The sequence below is a fragment of the Neolamprologus brichardi genome, chromosome 12 (assembly GCF_056152115.1).
Source record: "Neolamprologus brichardi isolate AB-2024 chromosome 12, ASM5615211v1, whole genome shotgun sequence".
Lineage (NCBI taxonomy): Eukaryota > Metazoa > Chordata > Actinopteri > Cichliformes > Cichlidae > Neolamprologus > Neolamprologus brichardi.
The window spans coordinates 23,691,308-23,714,750 of record NC_142115.1 but is presented as its reverse complement, the minus strand read 5'-3'; the positions used below and the strand labels follow the sequence as shown (position 1 = coordinate 23,714,750).

At 39.7% G+C, this 23,443-nt stretch overlaps 1 protein-coding gene across 3 annotated transcripts in view; it reads right to left on the bottom strand.

Annotated features, from left to right (window-relative positions):
• grid2 (glutamate receptor, ionotropic, delta 2) overlaps positions 1 to 23,443 on the bottom strand; it is a 507,657-nt gene that overhangs the window by 205,000 nt on the left and 279,214 nt on the right. For all 3 annotated transcript variants that reach the window (XM_006789768.2, XM_006789769.2, XM_006789770.2), the window contains exon 3: positions 9,699 to 9,986. In XM_006789768.2, coding sequence (XP_006789831.1) covers positions 9,699 to 9,986 — 288 coding nt within the window. The remainder of the gene's footprint in view (positions 1 to 9,698; positions 9,987 to 23,443) is intronic.

The window sequence follows — 23,443 nt, the reverse complement described above, 5'->3', positions numbered from 1 at the left end:
TGGGTTCGGGAAACGACTTAAATGGTGATATGATCACTGATGAGGATGATGATGATGAAGGTGTACAGGCATCAGCTGGTGAGTTTCTGCACAGAGTTGAACCTGCATATTTGGCTGGAGTCGCTGTAATCTCTGCTGGAAGTGAAGTTGTTGGGGGCTGGCATAGTAACTCAGCTGTTTGAGCTATGTCAACTGATGTGTCTCTGCACAGCGTAGCTGAAACTCTGTGTTTCTTTCGAGAGTCGTCAGGTGCCGTTTTTTTTTGGGTTGGCTCTGGCAGGCTTATCACTGAAAGGTGCAAGTACGTTATGGTCTCTGTGTGATACAGCTGGTTGGCGTCCACTGTGCGTCTCAGCTGATACTGACGTCTTTATCTCAATTTGAGAACAGGGCGATGAGTTCATGTGAGACAACAAGTTCAGAAGATAAAGCCTCTGACCTTTTTTATTAATGTTACGTTCATTTCTTGTAAACAGGTGCTTCCTTCCACAAAATTTTTTAAAATTATTTAGATATCGAATTGACCTTTCAGCACAGACAGTTTTAACAAACCTGCTGAACGATTTCATCCTGCTATATTCTTCATCGTAGGGCGTTGCTGGAATCGGTCCAGATACGTGGAGTTGCACCTTGTGGTTGTCAAAGTTCCGAAGTAAATCCAAAAAGTCTTTCTTTAAAATTTCGGATTTTTTCAAAAGGATGTCAGCAGCTCCAGCATGAACAACAACTTTTTTTAGCTCTGGGTTATTCTCAATAATTGATGGAATTCTCTTTTACTGTCATTTGTGGACAATTAAAGACACTAGTATTGATGCATAGCTGTTCAATTCCTTTGATTGATCCATCATGAACAGTGTTGGGAAGGTTACTTTTATAATGTATTCCATTACAGAATACAGAATCCATGCCCTAAAATGTATTCTGTAACGTATTCCATTACGTTACTCAATGAGAGTAACGTATTCTGAATACTTTGGATTACTTAACATATTATCATGCATTTTACAACTACGCGAATGTACTATTGCTGTGTGATTTATTACTGTTACTGAAGGTCCTCTGACTAATACGGGTTCGTGTCGGGCTGTAGCCGAAAAATAGCTTTACCTTGTTGTGTGGGTCAACTCTGCTTGTGAGAGACAGAGAGAGGCGTTGAAAGTCTGCTCCAACGGAACTTATTGTTTCGGAGGAAAACACGAACAAAGCATACAGTCGAGTTTTAATAGCTTACTTACAACTGGGCTCATCGGGCACTCTTCTTGGCTGCAGTGGTTATTATTATATTTACATGCTTCCAGCTCCCGTTTTTGCTCGATGACAACTCGTACTTTTCAACCCTCCTTTTTCTCCCACCTCGCGCTCACAGACACATAACGAGTATGGCAGTCCATTCTCCCTGCAGCACGGACTACACTGCCCATGATGCTACATTCTGCATTCTGCTTATTAGCTCAGCACAACAACAACAACAAAAAGGCGCTCTCTCACCCAGGAAACACGCAGAGCGAGAGCGTCACCATGTAACCATGGCAACCGCAACACTGCCGCCTGGAACTACTGTCAAACAAAACCCAAACAGTCCTGAGCCGCCACAATATGAAACAGGAAAGTACCGCCGTGTAATCCATTTATTTCAACAAAGTAACTGTATTCTAAATACCACCTTTTTAAACGGTAACTGTAACGGAATACAGTTACTCATATTTTGTATTTTAAATAGGTAACGGCGGTACATGTATTCCGTTACTCCCCAACACTGATCATGAATAATAGCAAGTGTTCTCCCTTGCTTGCTGTTCTCTGTTCTCTTTGCCCATTTCGTGCGGCTTGTTTTATCTTTATTTACATGACCTCGCTCTGCAGCTCACAGTCTTTGCGGGCTGGACGGTGATGAGCTGAGAGGCGCAAATCTATTTTTTAGAGGAATAATCGAAGTTGTTTCTTGTTGGAGTGTCTTTCGATGTTCCTTTATCTTCTTGGGAGTCTCCCGTCTAAGTGGGGGCCAAAGGTCTGATGAATGGGGAGTTCCTCCCGACAAACGTCCTCCGCTCGGAGGGGTCCCACTCTGTGTTGATGGTATTGATCCACCCGGTTGTTGCTTGCCGTAAGCCACCGGCAGAGTTTTATTGCTTTTGCTTTTGGCGTTCTCCTCAAGGCGTCGGATTTTCATTTCCATGTCGTGGATTCTTTGTAATAGTTCCTGAAAAGCCTTGTCCGAGCAGAAGGCCATCCTCTGATCCTTGATTCTGTGCGCTGCCTCCTCGCTGTCTCCCGCGCGCACCCATGAACGCCACAGCTAATCGTCAGTAGCGCCAGCAGCAGGGCCGGCCCCACGGCCAAAAACGGAGACCGCAGGCAGCTGGACCGACCAGAACCGGGGGCCGTCCCGGTCCCGACAGGCGAAAGGACGGAGGGTCCTGGCACTTGGAACCGGAGCGGCTAAACGACGGTGGTAAGATTGTTACCTTTTGTTGTTACCTCTTAGCCTCAGCTGGCCCTCGGCAGATGACATCCTAAATCCTCCGTGGAGACTTCATTCTATCATTCTATGATTGAGTCGTTAACAGAACCAGCAGTTAGCAGCAATAAATTCAAATCAATGACATTTGCAAGCATTCCTTTATACACAGCATTTCAGTCAGGTTGAGATCTGGACTTCCATGCTGTAGATTTGCTGCTGTGCTTGGGGTCATTATCCTGTGTAGCTATTAATTGTCTCAGTTGAGAAAAACAGGTGACCACTGTGCTTCTTTCCCAGTAGCACAAATCCGAATGGGTTTGCGATGAAGGTGCTGGGCTTGTACAGCTTTCCTTGCCCCTTTTTTTGCCATTCAGCATACCAGACAGTAGCTAGCTTCTCCCTCGGTCCCTCTGTGTTTTCTAGAGTTCAGTGAGGGCTACTCTCTCAACGTCACTTGCTCTCTTTTGCTGTTTCCGGCTGTTGGATTAGGATCTGGAATGTTCTTAGTGGGCTGTTTTTCTTTGATGCCACACCTATCTACACCTACAGTGATAACGAAGGTGCTCATTGTCTGGAGCCTCTAGCCCACCTCTCCCTTTGCTGCAACCACATCTCCATTAAACAGGTGGAACTCTGTCTCTCCTGGTTGGTGTCTTTTTTATGCAAAGAAATTCTAAAAAGGCTTTGTACAGAAATGAGACTAAATCAATTGTTATTTAAATAAACTAAGAAAAACACTCCTTGCCTAAATCCCTGGGGGAGTGATAGGGCTGCCACAAACGATTATTTTGATAGTCGACTAGTGACCGATTATTTTTGCGATTGGTCGACTAATCAGATCATGCATCCATTGGACGTAAAACGTACAACTTATTGCACCAGCATGCATCTGCTCTTATATAACTATCATTCGCTTACAGCTTGAAGTGTTTAAGGTATGTGCTAACTAAAAATAAAGACAAGATGATAGTTTACTAAATTTTAATTAAATTTGCAGATTGTCTTGGTGGAGTTTAATAAACTCAGCCGTCTGCTCCTTGCTATCTAAAATATAACAGGACACCGTAGTATATTCTCGAGCATCTCACACTTCTGATAATCAGTTGTCTGCTTGATGTTTATTCAGCTGTGTAAAAACGATAACTTTAATCTCAGCCAAACCGATTTACTCAGGAACAAATGTACTAAAAAAATACTAAAAAAAAAGCCAAACAATATCATTTTTAAGTTATCTTCTTGACTTGTATATCTTGTTTAACCTGAGTAGCGAAAGATGGTGGTGTGTTTGAAAACGATTTGCCCGGAGTCCGGTGTTCTCACGGGCTCTAGTGAGCCTTGCCCCCGGCTAGCTATCAAGCTGGTGGGTAACAGACGTCTCCGAAAACATCGGAGCACTTTTGAAAATATGTGATGTCTTGATAAACCGAGCAGATAATTGAAGTTTACACAGCTACATGCTCGCCTGAAAATATCTGAAAACTTCTTTTTGTGACCCACAAAGAATAATAACAGTAATATTAAAGTAGCTGCCGCCATTGTTGAAAACTGAGCTGGGCTGCGTTATGAATTCTGGGATAGGTTGGGCCACGAAGGATACAACTGACCCATCCTTCAAATCTGGGGAAATGAAGGCCACATTTGGAAGAGTCTTCGAATTTGGACAGTCTTCGTTGTGTCGCTGTAATGTAATCGGCCTACAAATGTGGGCTGAGGAGGATGCGGTTCCTGAATTTGCACACCGCTACGATACCGGACACTGCTTCTTCTTTTTTGGGGTTTTACAGCAGCTGGCATCCTTTTACATGCAGTGCTGCCATCTTCTGTTTCAGTCCGTTATAACACTCTTAAATCCTACTACTTATTCCTGCGTCTTTTGGGATCTTACAAAGCTTCAAACGACTTCATCAACTATTAAATTAGTCGTCGACGATTTTGATAGTCGACGTAATCTTGACAACTCGACTAATCGTGGCAGCCCTAGTGAGTGGGTACTTTGTCCCTTTAGGAGCAATCTGAGAAGAAATAATTAGCTCTGAGTGATTTTTAATATGCTTGTCATGCTATAAATATATAGCACTCCAATGATGGTGTGGAGATCAACCGATCATCTTCTTCCATTTAAAATGTAAAACAGGCATACTTGAGCAGGCATACCAACAAACTTAGTATTAAAGAAAATGTTAATATATACATAAAGTTGTTCTACGCAACCACCTTTCCCAGTGATGAAACATTTCTGTCCTGATGGGAGTGGTGTCTTCAATGCCAGCATCTATGAATGATGAATAGTTTGATGAAAATGAAATAATGTGAATAATTTGCTGAAGTCAGATCTTGACCAGACTGAAGAGTAATGGCGAATTATGGAGAGAGGTATGACAATGCTCCCCACCCCCATTATGAAAATACCAAATGAGGTCAAAGTATTCTTAGGGAAAAATATTCAACCCCTACTTACCCCCTTATATCTCTCAATGTCAGAATGTTTCTGATGGAAAAAACACTAAGTAAAAGTGACTGAGTGATGGAATAGAAAAGTGCTGCATAAACACCACTCGATTTACCATTTTCTTACTTTTTCTGATGTTGGCTTTCTCCTTTAATTTGTTACTCATCTGTATAATAACACAAGTGACTGCAATGTGCAGTGGAAAGTCAATACTGTGTTTCCAAACTTGGTTATCTTTATTGCTATTGTTTTTTTGTTTTGTTTTTTTCATTAAAAAATAGACAAATTTTCAATTCTGTTATTTCTGAATATAAAACCGTTTTCAGAAAGAAAAATCCCAGAAGACCTAGTGTTTAAACACTTTTCTTTCCCCAGTTGACTGTGTAGTCAACAGTATTACAGTTCTTTCTTTCTTTCTTTCTTTCTTTCTTTCTTTCTTTCTTTCCTCAATGCGAGGTGGCATGACACTCTTTAGTGTAACATCAGCACAGCAAAGTCATACAAAACAAGCTGTGGCAGCAGTGGCATTTTCACACTTTTCACAGTGCAATAGTGGGGGAAAATGGAACAAGGAGGTCCATGCTATTCATCTGGTCCACTGCTCCGTACAGAAAAATTGTTAAAAGGAAGTTTAGATGAAAATGTGGTTGATTTGAAAGTATAAATTTTTGTTTTAAAACTACTAACATACCTCGTTAGGCAGTACTCTTTAAGGTGAGAGTCATTTTTAATTACAATGGACCTACACAAACCTACATTTAGCACAGGAAACTGCAGCATTTACAATATTATGACAAACATGGCCCATTATATAATTTGCAGAGTTTTTCTATTGACCTCCAAAGTAAATTTAGTGTTGGAGTCTTTGTGAGGTAAGTGGCTGTGCCCCTTGTTGATGCATATACGTAAGTGACTTCGCAATAGTCAGCCTAATGGCATATAGCTGTTTTTGATGTCACAATCTGTGGATTAATGAGGTCAAAAATTAAGTATATATTATCTGTGACCTCAAAGATAATATGGAATTCACGTGCCATTGGGAGAAATAAGTATTTGAGCCCCTACAACCCGAATTCTGAGTCCTGCAGATTGACCTTGTGCCCATGTGGCAAACAGACTATAATCAATCAATCAATCAATCAATCAATCAGTTAATCTATTATGGATACTCCTGATTGACACTCATTGTTTGATAAAGCCCAACTGTGCACAGAACCAGTTTCATACATTCCAACTTATCCACCACCATGGGCAAGACCAAAGAGCTGTTAAAGGATGTCTGGTACATCCTCTGTAGACCTGCACAAGGATGGAATGGGCTACAGGACCATTAGCAGGAAGCTTGGTGAAAAAGGTGACAACTGCTTTTCCAGTTATTTAGAAACATCAACTATGTTTGTCAAGAGAAATGCTGAACATGACCCAACAAACACCGTTCTGACAGTCAAGCACAAAAAAACACCCCTCCTTCCCTCAGCAAGAACACTAAAGATGGTTCTTTCATGATGACAATGACCCAAAACATATCGCCAAGGCAACAAAGGAGTGACTAAAGAAGATGCACATTAAGGTCAAAGAGTGGCCAGAGTTGTCAAGCAGCAACTAAGAAACCTAAAGGATTTAGAGAGTTTCCATGAGACAATATCTTGAAATGTGTGCAAACCTGGTGACCAACTACAGAAAAACAGCTTACTGCTGTAATTGTTAACAAAGGTTTCTCTACCAAGTACTAAATCACGTTTTACTTATGATTCAAATACTTATTTAACTCAGTCACATGCAAATCAAATTACAACTTTTATGTAATGTGTTTCTATGCATTTTTGGTTGGTATTTTGTAGTTTGTAAGTAAGCGAACTTACAAATTCAACAGGGGATCACATGAACTTTTCCTCCACTCTAACAAGATTTCCAGTAACATTCTAAAAGCAATAAGTGCATTTATCCGCACAGAAACTCATATTCAGCAACTGTATTGATTTTTCCAAATAAGAAAAAATAAAATGCTGTTAACCACACAGCACAGTTTTAAAATGGCTTTTCCATGCTATAACCTTTTTCCATTGTGCCTAAGGTCCCTCTTGTCATTGGCTAACAGCAAAGCAAAACAAATCATCTTAATGTCAACAGGGTTTTTTCCACAAAGCGGTGCTCCCTGTGTTTTTCCAACGAGGCCAATGATCCTATGGTTCTGAGTGGATTATGAGCAAGGTCACTCAGTTGGTAACGACAACTGTCATTCTAATTTTGAACATACATCATATTTTACAGTTAGAATATTAGACACCTGAGGAAAAACTGGAAGAAAAATCACATAGGTGGTCAGAGAAGAAAAGGAAAATGGAGAAGAGAGATAAACCGTGAGAAGGGAGGGAAAAATGATAGAGAGAAAACATGTGTTCTCAGTGTCCGGAACGCACCAGTAGAGCTGAAAATAGGGATTGGGACAGTTTCACCGTAGCTTCATTTGAGAGGACACACTTGACTGTCTGTTCTCCAAAGAACTCTCCTTGTACAGAAGCAAGGCCTTTTGGGAACATTGCTATCATCTTAAAAGACCATCTCTGTTTCTCTTTCTGTTTCTCCCTCTCTCCCTCTCTCTTGCCTCTGCCTTTTCTCCTTAAACAGGAGGTTAGGCCATTAGGGAACTGCAGTGATGTCTTTAAAGGGGCCTTCTGTGGCTGAGAGAACCGCATAGAGAAACCCCAGATTATCCATCTGATGAATCAGTGGTCACAGAGGGCGGAGGGATTAAAGTGAAGTACCAACATGTGCCTGCATGCGTGTGTGTATATGTATTTTTGTACATTATATTACATATAGTTTTACTATATTACATGTAAACGGTAAGTTGGGAGTAATTTTAGATTTAAAATCAGTGGTTTAACAAGTGCTAGCTTGAAAAGGTAAAAAAAATTCCACGTACAGTCATGATAAAAGCAAGGTTAGAAAAAACTTATCCCTGAAGGAATAAATATATCAGTTCATAATCTGCATGCAATTTTAAAGACCTCGTGGTGTGTATGGAAGGCTTCCACAGGATTGCTTAACTTTGCATAATCAAGAGAGGAAACTAAACCTACCGGGTTTGAGTATAATGAAAGGTTTCGACCAGTTAACTCGGACAAAAACTTTTGGATTTAAAAGTTATTGTCAGACACACATTAGTTGTATATCTATATATTCAATGCGACACCCCGACCGGCCTAGCTGTTTCTACCAGAGGTTCTTTCCTATTAAACGGGACTTTTTTTTCTTTCTATTGTCAAGTCTGAAGTACTTCCTCGCAGGGGGTCATCTGATTGTTGAGGATTTCTCTGTTTTTGTGTGTGTGTGTGTGTTTTGTTTTTATCACTGAAGACCTTGTAACATTAATCTTTCTCCACAAACTAATGCCATGCTAAACATTAGCTAACATTATGCTAACAGTGTAGCAGACTCATAGAGGAAGACTGTGGTTCTTAGCACACTTGAAATTGCTTTTGGAATATAGACTATCAACTACCAGACTGGTAGACCAGACCATTCTGTTTTCAAATGTTGTTTTATCATGCTGTTAGCATTAGCATTTCTAAAAGGGCACCATTAACAATGTTCAGTATTCATTCAGTATAAAATGCTTGGCAGAGCTGCCTAGTTAGAAGATACATTTTATGACCTACTGTTCTCAGTACACTGACTAAATGCTTCAACCTTCAACTTAAAAATATGTCCACAGGAGTGATCCCATCGGAGTTCAATGCATACAACATATTGATTGTGTAAATTGACTGCAATGAGGGGAATGGAGCTCCATTATGGCTATGACAAGTAAATCAACAATGAATCACCTAGGGCAGAAAGCGTATACATTGCTTTCTATGAGCTAAAGCTCTTAGTGCTGTACTTCAGTCGACCCACCAATGAATGATGTCACTGCTGGTGTTTTTCCATTAGCAAGCATGATACCAAAGTATTTTAACCTATTAGAAGCTTTGCCTTAGTACCTTTATCTTCTGTATCACCTTTTGAAATGAAAGTAAAGATAGATGGTTGACCTGGAAGGAAAGCCCTACAATGACAGGCAGTCAATCTAGTGATGAGGAGGATAAATCAGACCAGAACATGCTCTTGACCCTGTGTAGACATATACTGAAAGGGTATATGCTATATGGGAGTTTGATCAAGTTTGTAACCTCAAACACAAGGAGAGGATCAACTGAGTAAAGAGATAATAGGTTTGTTGTAGACAAGGAATTGCAAAGGGTGGGGTCACTAATCACACAACTTACGCAGCCCCAACAAACGTCATGCACAGATAATACAAAAAAGCAAAACAAAAAACCCCAACAACATATATATCTGCACACACACCAACAGCAAAAGAAATATTAGAAGAAAACTGACCAAGGTTGACAAATCTTTTTGGCTCTTTATAAAAGGGACACAGGATGTTTCTGGTCTAATGATAGAATTAATGGCCCGGAAAGCGTGGTCGCGAGATAAAGAAAAGTAACGCATCCACACAAACAGATGTGTCACTTGCATGAAGACACAGGTTGCCTCTTTCAGTGTGCCCTGGCACACGTATACACATGCAAACGCCTGTCTATCCATGTGTGTTTGGGCGAGAGAAGGTAAGAAAAAAACAAAAAGGAAATGTGTCCATTATCTTTCTCTGTAATGTACTGTTGGAGACGGCAGTTAAAGCAAATTGTCTTCATAACCTACTAAAATGTTGCGTTTGTATGTAACAGACAGACAGACAGACAGACAGACAGACAGACAGACAGATAGATATTTCCTTACCGAAATCTGAATCATAGAAGAGAACAAACTTCTGCCAGCTATACTCAGATACCACTTGCATGATGACCTCATTGAGATAGACAGGTGGGCGAACCATTAGGGTGTAGTCATCTGTTCCAGGGACTCGACTGGTCGGTGGGCAGGCTGAACGGGGTGTTCCCGCTGGGGAGCGCTGGATAAAGAGGTGGGGGATGTGCATGGCATCAGCTAGAGTTTGAAGGCTGCCTGCCGACATGCAGCCAATTGAACTGACCAGAGCCAGGATTCCACGGTTCATCAGCTCACAGGCTAGCGGAAGGAGGGAGCAGACAAAGAGGAAAAAAAGAAGGCATATATTACATTTCAAAGCATAGAAAAAATGATGTACTACTTGTTTTATTCTAAGAAAAATCAGCAGTGAAAGTATATGTCATACTGTTGATCCTAAGAGTCTTTGTAAGAGAGTAAGAGTGCACCAAGGCAAGGTCACCACATTGCAGAGTTAATTAAAGGGCCCGGAAAAAACATTTTGGAGATTGTTTCCAAATGCACTGGACATTTATTATGAATACCAAGCTATTACAGTCATAGGTTGTGTTGTCTAGAAAGAGAAAGAAGGAAGTATAATTAAACAGATATATGGTAGCAGAGTAGTAACAGTGTTCCCGTGATGTAAAATGCTATTAGAAAACACAAGGACTCATAAATATATCTATTCAAAATATGTCACTTTTGCCAGAGACTTTTTGTGCTCCGCTTCCTAAATTCTCCTCAGCAATGAGACTGTGTGTGAGAGTGTGTGCTTACTTCACTTCTCATTCCTTCCTGTTAGGCCTCTAGTTCCATCAAATATGCCTCTACCTCCTACCCTCTCACCCACTCCTCTGTTATCTCCCTTCTTGTTCAAAACAGCCCCTCTGAGTGCTTACCTTTCAGCCCCAATCATTTCAGAGTCACAGTCTTGCAGTGATTTTTATTTTAAGTGCCTTACAGCACTGCAGAATACTATACAGTGTCCTCAGTTTGGAATCATCTGCTTTCCTGTGCCACATCCTATCTAACATTCCTCGTTCAGAATCTTTCGATTTTCACTTCCCAATCTTTCGCAACATCTTCACTCACCAGCCGCTTTCTCCATCATCTCTTGTTTACCCTCATGGCAACATAAACATTCACCTATCCTTGCTTCTTCACTCTTTTGACTCTTCACCTCTTTATTGCTTTGGTTTTTTGTTTGCCTCTCTGAAAGTCCCCAGCTTTCCCTCTCCCTTTTCCACCCCTTATCTATCCCGATCCTCATTTCATCCTCCTCTTCTGCTCCTCACTGCATCCTTTAATGTTAGCAGTGTTTATTTTACTCCTAGCTGACTAAAATCCTGTCACAGATTCACTGAGAAAAACAAAGAGTGGTGAAAGAATGTTTAAAGACAGTATAGCAACACAAACAGAGATGCAGACACACAAACTGTGAAATGGCAATGTATAAAAGCAAGTTAGCACAATCTAAAACACACACAGTCAGCCAGTGTAATGCCACAGGGAGTAATCTGTTGACACTGCAAAAATAAAGCCGAAGAAAGAAAGTGAAAGGAAAAAAAAGTTTCAGAAAAAGAGAAGCTTGAGGAGACAGAATCATCGTGCTGAGAGGGCAGAATAAAGCACTGCATGTGTGCAAGTGTGTGTGTGTGCGTAGCATGTGACCTATACAATATGACAATGAATACCGTGTCAGCTGGTTGCACAAAAACAACCTAATGAGTTGGATTTCAAAGTGTTCAAAGAGGTGAGGATGAAGTCTCAAATCAGGAGAAATTAGTATGTGTGCCTGTAGATTTGTGTGCATGCGTATTTTACTGATGCATAGCGTGCTGTCTGATTAATTTCTTTTTGTAGTTTAATTCAGTTTGTTTAATTAAATCAAGTTTAATTAATTCACGTTAGTTCAAGCATCACTGGCCTTATTTATTTACGAGATGTTACAGTCACCCTAAAACCAAATTCATGTCACCCTTTATTTGTCTGAAATTGTAAACAAAAAAGTTAACACAGAAGATTAAATACGTATGAGGGATGGTCTGCTCAAAAACAGTTTGACTTGAAGTTGACTGACTGGCTGAAGTTGTCACTCAAGCAGTTCCAGGACACTGATCTAATTTTATGAGCAATAACTTTAAATATATGAACGCAAACCCTTTTTGTAATTAACTGGCAAAAACATTGTTGGAAGTAATTTTCCTTTTTAGCAATAGCTGAAGGGTTTTTTCCAAAAAACCATTTCATTCTGCATTGATGTAGATGATTAATGTGTAGAAGCTAATACAGTTTCAGTCTCACTGCCCATTGTTCAAGTCCACTTTTGAGGAATTAATTAAACTCTAACAATATATGATTAAACTTCACAAACTCTCACCATGCTGCTTAGTCACAGCCTCTATTCTTAAAAACCATTGAGCCCAGAATTGATCTACCAGGAACCTAATGTTTGAGCACAGGTAAGTCCAGTCATGCCTAGTGAGCAAGTCAGATGGTGCAGCCTGTGCAGTGCACCATAGCCCCAGTCAGCATGTCTATCAAACAGAGCCCTCCACATTACACGGCATGGTTATACTTGCTGCATTTTATTAAAGTTTGTTGACATGTCATGGGAGTTGTACTATAGTTGTACTTTAAGTCATTGTTCTATCTTGTGAACCAAAGGCCAATGTTTTTTAAGAGATGAGAGAGATAAGATTTGCTTGGTCACGGCAGAAAGTGGACAGTACGAAATTAAGAGCAGCAAAAATTAAGAAAAAACAATAGAATAGAATAAAATACTATGTCAAAGCCAGTGTAAATAAAATGTTCAAATGTCTAAATGCACAGTAGAAAATCTAGGAATATGCAGCTCACATGCTAGTTAATGCAGCCTGTGTTTGTGTGTCTGTGTGAAAGAGGAGGAAAGAGTATATGATGTGTGCAGTGTTGGGAAGGTTACTTTTAAAATGTATTCCATTACAGAATACATGCCCCAAAATGTATTCTGTAACGTATTCCGTTACGTTACTCAATGAGAGTAACGTATTCAGAATACTTTGGATTACTTAATATATTATCATGCTGTTTACAACTACATGAATGTGATTTATTAATGTTACTGAAGGTCCGCGGCTCCGAACCGTAGTAAAGGGACCTCTGGCTAATATGTCGGGTTCGTGTCGGGCTCGTAGCCGCAAACTAGCTATACTTTGTTGTCTGGGTCAACCTTGCTAGTGAGATACAGAGAGAGGCGTTGAAAGGCTGCTCCAACTGAACTTATTGTTTTTGGAGGAAAACACAAACACGGTGTACAGTCGAGTCTTAATAGCTTACTTACAACTGGGCTCGTCAGGCACTCTTCTTGGCTGCAGTGGTTATTATTATATTTACATGCTTCCAGCTCCCGTTTTTGCTGGATGACAGCTCATACTTTTCCTTTTTCTCCCTCCCTCGCTCACAGACACATAACGTGTATGGCAGTCCATTCTCCCTGCAGCACGGACTACACTGCCTATGATGCTACATTCTTTAGAGTTAAACCGGTAGCATTCTGCCTATTAGCTTAGCACAACAACAACAAAAAGGCCTCTCTCACCCAGGAAACACACAGAGAGAGAGCGTCACCCTGTAACCATGGCAACCGTAACGCTGCCACCTAGAACAACAGAACGTAGCTGTCAAACAAAACCCAAACAGGCCTGACCCGCCACAATATGAAACAGGAAAGTACCGCCGTGCAATCCATTTATTTCAACAAAGTAACTGTATTCTAAATACCACCTTTTTAAACGGTAACTGTAACGGAATACGGTTACTCATATTTTGTATTTTAAATAGGTAACGGCGGTACATGTATTCCGTTACTCCCCAACACTGGATGTGTGTTTGCTCAATATGATGTGGCAGTAAGGGCCTGAAAAATATCTGCACCTGGGCCTATCACAGGGTTGTTAGACCTGTGCAAGTGAGCCTACATGTCTCTGAATAGTTGAACACGTAACCCGAGTGATGAAGTCACGTCACTGGCTCCCAGTTCATTACAGAATCCCCTAATCTTTCTTTGAGTTCATAAAGCACTCAATGGTTTGGACCCTCAGTACATCTCTGACTTGCTCAGTGTCTATAACCCAACTAGACTCCTCAGGTCATCGGCTGAGGATCGTAAGACAGTTCCCAGAATTAGATCTAAGTGTGCTGAAGGTGCTTTCACTTACTGTGGTCTTCTTCTTTGGAACAAGTTGCCCGCTGACCTGATGTCAATTGCAACTGTGTCTACATTCAAAAATAGACTTGAAACCTTTTTATTCTCAGTAGCTTACAATTAATAACTGTGTGAGTTTGTGTGCATGTTAATTTCTATTTTTTTCGTTTTTGTCTTGTTTTTTTCTTTTCTCTTATTTTTGCCATAGTTTTAATGTTTTTTTTTTCATAGCTCACGTGAAATGGATTGTGCTATTTAAATAAAACTGGCACTGAGATTGATTTTTGAGCTGAGGACATAATTTATGCATCTAGAGAAATTACTCAGTCTGTACATGTGTATTATAGCTGGCATGCTAACTAACTTTTTTTTAACTAGCTGCATTGTTCCAGTCTAGAAACAGCGCATTAGCCTAGCACGATCAAGGCTTTGGCTAATGGAAAGCTTTGCTAATCCATTAGTTATTAGGGCACTTTGGAGAATTAGTGCCCTCATCCCCTCTACATCACACATTCTTAAGTCTGTGGGGGGCTTCTAAACATTAGCCTCATTAATACTTTTTGCTAATAACTTAAAGGGCTCGTTGCATTAACCCAACCCAAGTTTACATCACTCTGATGTAGGCAACAGTTTAATGAGTGAACATGAGAAGGAGCTACAGCTACTGGTACGATGTTAAGCTGTAGGGATGAACAATGTTTTAAGAGTAAATGATAGATCTGTATTTCAGTTCAATTCGGTTCAATCCAATCCGATTAAATTCTATTTATAGACTGCCAAATTAAAACAATAGTTACTTCAAGGCACTTCATATTGTGAGCCATGGCGTAGGGAAACAATAGAAAGTATTGCTATTTGGAATTCTTGACTTATCATCATGAACTACAACCACCATCAAACCACACTCACAACCCAACATCATTGCCAACTCACGCACGTAAACGCCCCACCCCTGTGTGGGCAGTATGGTGATGCATGATAAATGATGCCGGACTCAGTCTCCCTAAAGCAGCTAAGACCTGACAAACAGCTATGGAGAGGTGTTCATGTGAGAGATGTAAATATCAGTCATTCCTAAACACAGGCGTCTATCTACAACTTCAGGTGCTTGGCCATGGGGGTTTTATTAGCCTCGTCTGTTTTTCAGTACCATTGCAAAAACACACACTACATAAATCAAGTATACACTCTGTCCCATCCACTTAATGTTTATATGCAGACGTTTTTATGTTTGCATGTCAGTGTGCATTTTACATGAGTTGTTTGCAGCAGAGCATGTTATTGAGCACTGTCTCCTGCTTGTTGGTCTGTCAGAATAAATGAACTGCAAGCACTTCACCTGCGTCCAGGTGTGACCGATTCTTCTAGCTGTGTCTCTCAAAGCAGCTCTCCTTCCACCACACACTGACACACACCATACAGACTTTATCACACTGACACACTGTCCTCCAGATTCTGTGGCCCGGTGTCTGAAGGATGGAAACAACAGCGAAAGACAGATGGATAGGAAGCAAGGAAATCAATACCTGAAGAGAACCAATAAACACAAGAAATTTAGAGTCTCTCTCTCCCTAAAGCACAGCCTCTGCCTCATTGTGGAACTATTTTATGTTAAATAAGGGGAAAGTGTAGTTAACATTAGCATATTATCTCTAATATAACAGTCCTCTTAATCTATGAGCTACAATGCAACAAAGATATTAAAAAAGACTGCCATTGTGTAAGGGGGAGTCTTCTCACAAATCTCCCAAGCGTCTCTATTCAGCAGCAAAAACAAAAACACCTGGCAAACAGATATTGTATTATTTATTCATTAGGTTATGATTATACTTCCAGAAACAGGGAGGACTTAGTTTGTTTTCAGCAGATGAGTGGTTGAATGAAAAACCATGTATCCCCTGGCTGTAAGATGAGTGTGTAATCAAAAGAAAGTGGCTGGTTTGATCAGAAATTCATAGAAAAATAGGAAGTCCTGCAAGCTCGCAAAGCACTGTCCTAGCCAGAAGTGTATCTCTGTGTTTAGTGTGTGAGTGTGTGTGTGTTTGAATGACCTACTTGTGTCCGTATATTGTTACATGTATTGTTTGAAGGTCCACAGTTCCAAACTGCTGCCATGCACAGTGCCATACACGACTAAGCACTGAGTGGCAGGGAGAGATGCTTACTCACAGTGCTGGCAGGCTGAAAATATGCTCTGCTCTATACTGTAAATGCCTCTGTGAGCGCCTGCGTGGATGTGTGGACTCGTAGTTTGCTGATATACGCTCCTTCAGGGAATTTGCACTTGAATTAATGTGCTCAGGGGGGTAGAATGAGTAAAAGATAACATGCCCTTTTCGACTTTGTTTCTTTAGAAATTTATCACTGTAGGTTCTTTAGACTTCTGGCACTTCCTGTTGCTGAAAATACCAGACCAATGATTTCTCACAAACACAATCTGTTCTTATTCTTGCCCCGGGTAGCCTCTCGACCGTCTACCCTGTTCCCATTAACATTTAATGGACCCCCCTTTGGTCCCTTCATCTTGTCACATTTAACATCATCTATTCAGCTCTAGTCTTTGTGCCCTGGAGATGTATACATCCTCTCTTTCATCCAGGCTCTTTTTGTCTTGTCTGTAACTCTATCTGCGCTCCTCTCCTCATTTCTCTCCTCATTTCTCCCTCAGTACCCTTTACCACTATATTCATCCAGTGGCTGCATTCACTGTTATCACACTCACCAGATGAATAAGCCGTCCCCTTTTATTTCAGTATCTGTCTCACAGTTTTTTCTTCTTTTTTTATTTGCAATGAAATTCCTAACATGCCACTTTTCCTACGTTCCCTCTTCTCTTATTTTTGCAAAATAACCCTTAATTTCACTCCACTCATCCTTCCACCTTGCTCTCTTTTGCAACTCCTCTACTATTCTCCTGCCTCTCACAAATTCAACTTGAAGTGAACTGTATAATGAACCCAGATTTTAGTTCCTAGTTTTTATGAGGATGCCAGATAAGTGCCTCTTTACCACAGCCATGCTCTATTTTCTTTTTCCTCTCATCTGGTCTAAAAACTAATTCCCTTACTTTGTTATCCATTATCTGAAACATGTACAGGAGATAATTGTGGGAAGTTTCTTTGTTCCTTTTCTCCATTCATCCACTCATCAATTCAGCAACTCAATTGTTGTTTAAATCCAATTAAAATGCACCCCATGCCCTTCTTCTCTAGTGGCTACTTCATCCCCTGTTAAAATTCATCACTCTTCTTTCAGCATCTACCACCTATGTGATTTCCATTGAATTAGCATAACTTTCAGTTTTCAGCAAATAGTAATCCTCAAAAATCCATTTGTCTTATGTCAACACACAGTCAAGAGTGATTTCTTTTAGACAATATCTACACTAGGAAAAAAGACACAGTGCAAAATGTGATACTTGCTCGCTATTTGATGCTTCTCAGTGCCTGCCAGTGAATTAATTTTTATTGTGTGTGTGTGTGTGTGTGTGTGTGTGTGTGTGTGTGCTCACAGGAGAAAGTACAGAATCAAAATAAACTATGGACATATGTGGTGTGGGTATAGTGGCCCATGGGTTGACAGTTTATCCTTTTTCTCATCTCTTCTTTCCTTTGGCTATTCGCTCATCCACCCTCAATCCATTCAGACAAACCTGACGCCATATATATCTTTGTGCCCCGGCTCAATCTATTGCAAAGTCAAGGAGATGAACGTGTCCCCTGGGAAAATCCACAGCTCTTCTGTTTACAGCCTTTGAGCTTTTACTGCTATTACTTCGCTAGGACAGATGTGTGTCGTTTTCTTTTTTCCCCAACACTTCCTTAATCTAGTGGATCTATCATGTGAACATGTAGGGGGAAAGTTTTTTTTTTTCATTCTTACTATTATTTTTAAATGTGTAATACGCTTGTACACAATAATTACTCCCAGAAAGTGAAACATTTCACTGGAAAGAAAAAAAGTCTGATCAGATTTTGACAAAATAGCTACAGGAACTGCATTTCAATCAGTTCACTTTGTCATCATTTGGCAATAACTGGCATGAGGTGGGGAGCTTGGGTATTTTCATTTACCTGTAACAGATTGACCCAATCCAGAACTGTATTATTTATAGGAAACAAGATTTTCTGATTTCTGAGTGGGTGAATATGTGTCTCTTTGGTATTTTACACACGGATTGCGCAAACAGGCTGATCTGATGGTGTTTATCTAACACATTAGTGACATACTGTATATCAAACAAAAATATTTAGCAGTGTTTACACCATTTACCAGTAAGGGATTTCCCAATGCTATTGGTGCCTTTGCCTGTGCCTGAGCCAGCATGAAAAAACTTAATTATCTGCAGCTATGTACATAGATTTGGAAGACAGTAAATAAATTGATGAATCGTGAGAGCAACATTAGCAAACGAGTAGAAAAGGAGAATAAAAAAATAAATGGGAGGACAAATGAAAAGCTGGATTGAGATGTTTTCAAAGCATGCATTGCAGTAAAAAGCTCAGGGAAATAAAGTAGGTATAAAGGCTTGTTGAGTAAGACGGAGACAAATGCAAATCATAGGGCAGTAAAGGGAGATGGTGAAGGTGATGAAAGGAAGGAGGGAACCGCAGAGAGATGAAATATGGAGAACTCCATAATGATACAAGACTCTATCAGAGTTACTTCAGTAAGAAAGAAAGGGATTGCATACCCACAGATGGAAATATTATAGGAAACAACGGAGAGCAGTTGATAAAAATGTGAAGGGAAGGTTTGATTGATTGTCCAAAATTCATTAATTGAGCACTTCAGTTTTATAAAAAAGTCATTAAGAAAAAGATATTAAGATCCTTTAAACCCAGAGACAATACCTTATTTTTTGATTAATATATTTATAATTAAGCCAATTGCTAATTGCTTAAAATAATAGAAAATTAATGGAACTGAAGGTAGATAGCTGCCTTGTTTAAATGTGCTCAAAATTAGCTACATCTTTGCATATCTTCAGTAGCTACTTAGTTTGCTAAAGTGAAAAGAAAGAGAGGTGGGTGGACTGTGATGAAGGGATCAGAGTATAGAGATATCTGTAGGTGTCTAAGTAACCACTGCTAATGCTGATGATCCCATCGAACAATGATGCAGTGATATTTATTTCTATAGGTGTTAAACACAACAAATAGAGAAAGAAAGGATGGATCTCTCCAGCATCCATAAGCAATACAGTGAGTCAGTTGGGGTGACATACACTCACACACAAATGCGCACTGACAGAGTAACTGTATACTAGCTGACCATAGCTGCTTGTATCATGCCTAAAAATCCTGGTACTGGCAACAAGGCTGTGTAGGGATCTGTAGCCCCTTTCTTCCAGGCACCCATCCAGTGCAACATGCCAGCAAGTGTCTTGTGTTCTTCCACCTCCTTACTGTCTTTTCCAAGCAGCAGTAGTCAGTACAGCATCAACTATTTTCTTTTCTGGCTCTCTAATATTGCAATGACATTTCAAACTTAGACAAAATAGCAGCTATACCATTTTTCAACCCAAAAGGTAAAATGAGTTCCCAGAAGGATCTTATATCATCCTTGCTTATTGGATTATTCACTGGAGTGCTTTGCACCATGTGATGCATAGCCCACGTAGCACCTATGTTTCTCTGTCTGGCTGTACAGTCTCTGCCTACGGCAATGACAGTTTATATAACTAATTTAAACTTGTTGTTGGAAAAATGATAACGTACAAGTTTGAAGTTATCAAAGACAAAGTAAATTAGAAGATAAAAAAACAATAAATCAAACGTATGGTCAACAACACCAAGGTCACTAAAACTTGTGTACCTCAATTTGCAGAAGTGTATCAGTTTTTAAATGAGGAAACTGTGTTATGCATAAAAATTTCAATAATGATAATAAAACATATGGGAAACACCAAAAAGCAGCTGATAAAAATGTAAAGCTGGACTGATTCACCAAATATGTGTACCGTTACACCCCTAATGGATAGCACTACTGCCAGTGAAATGTATCATTTGCCTTTTTACATGGGCAAGTTTCAAAATTCATCATGAAAAAATAAACTTGATCAGTTTTTTTTCTACATGGATTTATATTTTCCCCCAGTAGTGCAATCAGCCTATAAGAACAACAAAAAAAAAATACACTGATTAGACATAACTTGCAAAACACAAATAAATTAATAACACTGATTATCCTACCTACAACTACACAACTCAGTCTAACAACAGTTTGTGATGCAGTCACAAGCTTTAAAGTTCTAATTTAGTTTCTTTTTTATTCCTCGAGTCTTTGGCATGAATTTCCCAACATTATTTTATGTCCCTGAACAGAATTTTTCATCACTCAGCTCTTACATGTGCTGATTAAGATGCAAGAAAAAGTCCACATCTGGTAGTTGTGAGTGATGGTGGTGGAGTAGGCTGTCTTGACTTTCATCCTGGAGACTCAAGTTTTGAGTCATACACCTCACAGCTTTTTCACATATTTTTTTAAAATATGTTATTAATTGCAAATATCATTTGGTTAACGTAATGCATTACAAATTTGTGGCTTACGCTTTAGGTTAAAATACAGCTTGCCATGTCTTTTAAAACGTTGTTTTCCTGGTTGTCATGGTGACACATCCCTCGACAAAAATACTATTCCTGACGCGAAATATGCTCCCTATTATAATTCATTACTTAGAAATTCACGCTCACTGACATGACAAATTTTAACAATTCATGTCCATTTTTTGAGAGTATTCCTCAAAACTGCTGAGAGGCCAGGCTGAAATACAAGGAGCACCAACAGTTTCAAAGGGAGGTACTCATATACACAAATATGCATATGCAGCTGGTACTCAAATCCTCAGGCTTCCCTGTTACATGCTCACACACATTGCATTTTTGTGTTTCTGGAGAAGTAGATGTAATTAGGAAGCCTTAGACATACTTGGAACAGAAGGTTTAAGTCATAGTCATGTACTGTATACTCAAACTGAATGTACAGTAGCTCCTTCACACTTGAGATAAAATTGGCATCGATAAGAGATCAGACAGAGACAAGGGCCATGTGGTGAAAAGGTTATGTGGGTTTATAACAGTGCTCAACCTTCCAATGATGAAAAGAGAGAGGGAAAATGAGAGGGCTTTGAAGTGCTAGTACCTAGCTAAAGGCTATATTCGCCTTTTATTTTACAGATGATCTCGATGGAGGAAGGGAGGGGAGGGGAAGGAAAGAAAACTGACAGAGAAGTGTATATGTGAGAGAGTGAGGAGGGGGAAAAGAGAGGTTAATAGATCTTAGCACATATGAGGTTATGGCAAAGACTGAGAAACACATAAATTGAGATGTGAAGAGACAGAGAAGGAGGAATTGGAGAACAAAGACAGCAAAAGATACAGCTCGGAGAAAAATAGAGATTCAAGTGCAGCGGCACCGGATTACTGACGGATCCAGAGGAGCGAGAGAGAGAGAGAGGAGTTTGTGCTCCATATGATGCATTTCCATTGTATTTGGATACAGTTGCACACACTGTCAAACACTTAAAACAAAGCATATGGAACTGAAGTAAATAAACTGTACACTGGAAAATAGGCAATAGAGCAGTTTTTTGGGCTTCTGCATAGAAATCATGAGAAGAAAAAATGGACTACTGTGAGGTAAGAAAGGTAAACTGCAGACATCCAGTCAAAAAAAGACACCAACATTTCCAATCTTCACTCCACTGCAGTGTTTTTCTAAACTACAGCGGAACAACACATCTAGTCCAACAAATATCTCGATATCTACTAATACAAACTGAAACGCACAAAGACTGGTGGAATAAACCCTATGTATACACAGTGTCCCAGAAAATCTAATTGAGATAAATATACAAGAGCTACACTGCAGCCAAAGCCATGCCATCCTTTCTTTGTCATTCTCCCCCGCTGTATTTCTCTCTCCCATTCCCCTGACAGGATGCTTGATAACTCTTATGTTGCTGTAACAAGAATGAATGAGTTCAGAGGGAGGAAACAGTGCGTGCACGTGAGCATGAGTTTGCTGGTTTTTGTGTGTGATCGCTTATGCCACTGCATGCTTGTTCCCAGGAATTTCTTTATATTGGTGTGTTTGTGTGCATCGCTGCACATATACTGTGGACACCGTGTATATGACGTGTGACTCTCCATGCGTGCACCACATGACAGATGGCAGGCCCCCTGTGAAGGCCTAGAGAGAAGACAGGAGCAAGGGACTGATGTATTTCAAGTTGAAAAGCGACAGCAGAATCTGTTCAAAGTACTCAGTAAAGCTCCTTCTGCTGTCACTGTGTTGATCCATAATTGAATGAGCAAATGTTTATAGTCAATCACACAGCGTGAAAACATTAACAAACAGACATGCTTTGTGTTTTTTGGGGTCCTCCACTGTAGTTGTGTTTGATAAATATAGATTTTCCTTAAAGCAGCTCTCTGCTTTATCCTTTAACGATTGCAATGTAAAATTGTGATCATGACTGCAATAACTGCTTTTAAAAAAAGAAATAAATCTTGCACAAACTGCCACGTTTAGTCTGTCAAGGCCTTGATCTGAGCCATTTTTTCCCACTCTCTCTAGATAAGGCAAAATAAAAAACATGGCACACATATTTCACTCTCAAAAAGACGCTGACCTTGATTGTCAGAGTTAAATGAGTGGCGTAAAGGACGTGTATGCATGTGCACTTGTGTCTCTCGGGTTGGTGGGGTATTGTCATCACCTCACCAGATAGGTGAGCAGGCGATGTGGACACCCAAGTTTGAAATCACCTAGGATTTTGAAAGTGAATTTCCTCTCACACCCTCAACATGGCAGATGGGTGCCCACCACTGAGGCTGCTGCTTCCAGAGGACCCTTCCAGTTTAAAGGGAGTTCCTTCTCCCCACTGTCACTAAGCGCTTGCTCAAAGAGGATCATCTTAGGTTTGGGGTCATTGCAGTCTGATATATTAGGGTTTTTACCTTATAATATAAAGCATCCTGAGAAACCTGTTGCTGTCCACTGGTGCTATATGAATAGAATAAAATTAAATAAACTTGAATATTAACAGGATATGAATATCATATTTACTATTTTTGACACAATGGGTTTATATCTGCAATGCAATCTTTAAAATGTAATTTTGGTTATTATTATAACTTATTATTTTATTTTGAATTCAATTTAATTAAATATGCAAAAAGAGACCCTAATGCCGTCTTTGACCAGTTAAGCAGAATGAAAATAATTTATATAAAACTATTTATAGCTACATTATTAAGCAATGCTGAAGTTGTGTGTGGATGTGTGTGAGAGAGAAAGATTGCTTTTGTTAATTGCTTTGCGTTCATAGCATATTCGTAATTAAGCAATCAATTTCCTTCCCTATTTTCCCAATTTCTGTTCACTTCATTAAAAGCAACAAGGAAATTTCTTTTTAAAGTACATAAACAATATAGGTGTAAAACTCATAGCGTAACTGAAATGGCTCTCAATTCTCTTCTGACAGAGGAATGTTCTACTAAGACAACATTTCTAATCAAAGTTTTAGACTCAAAGTCAATTAGTT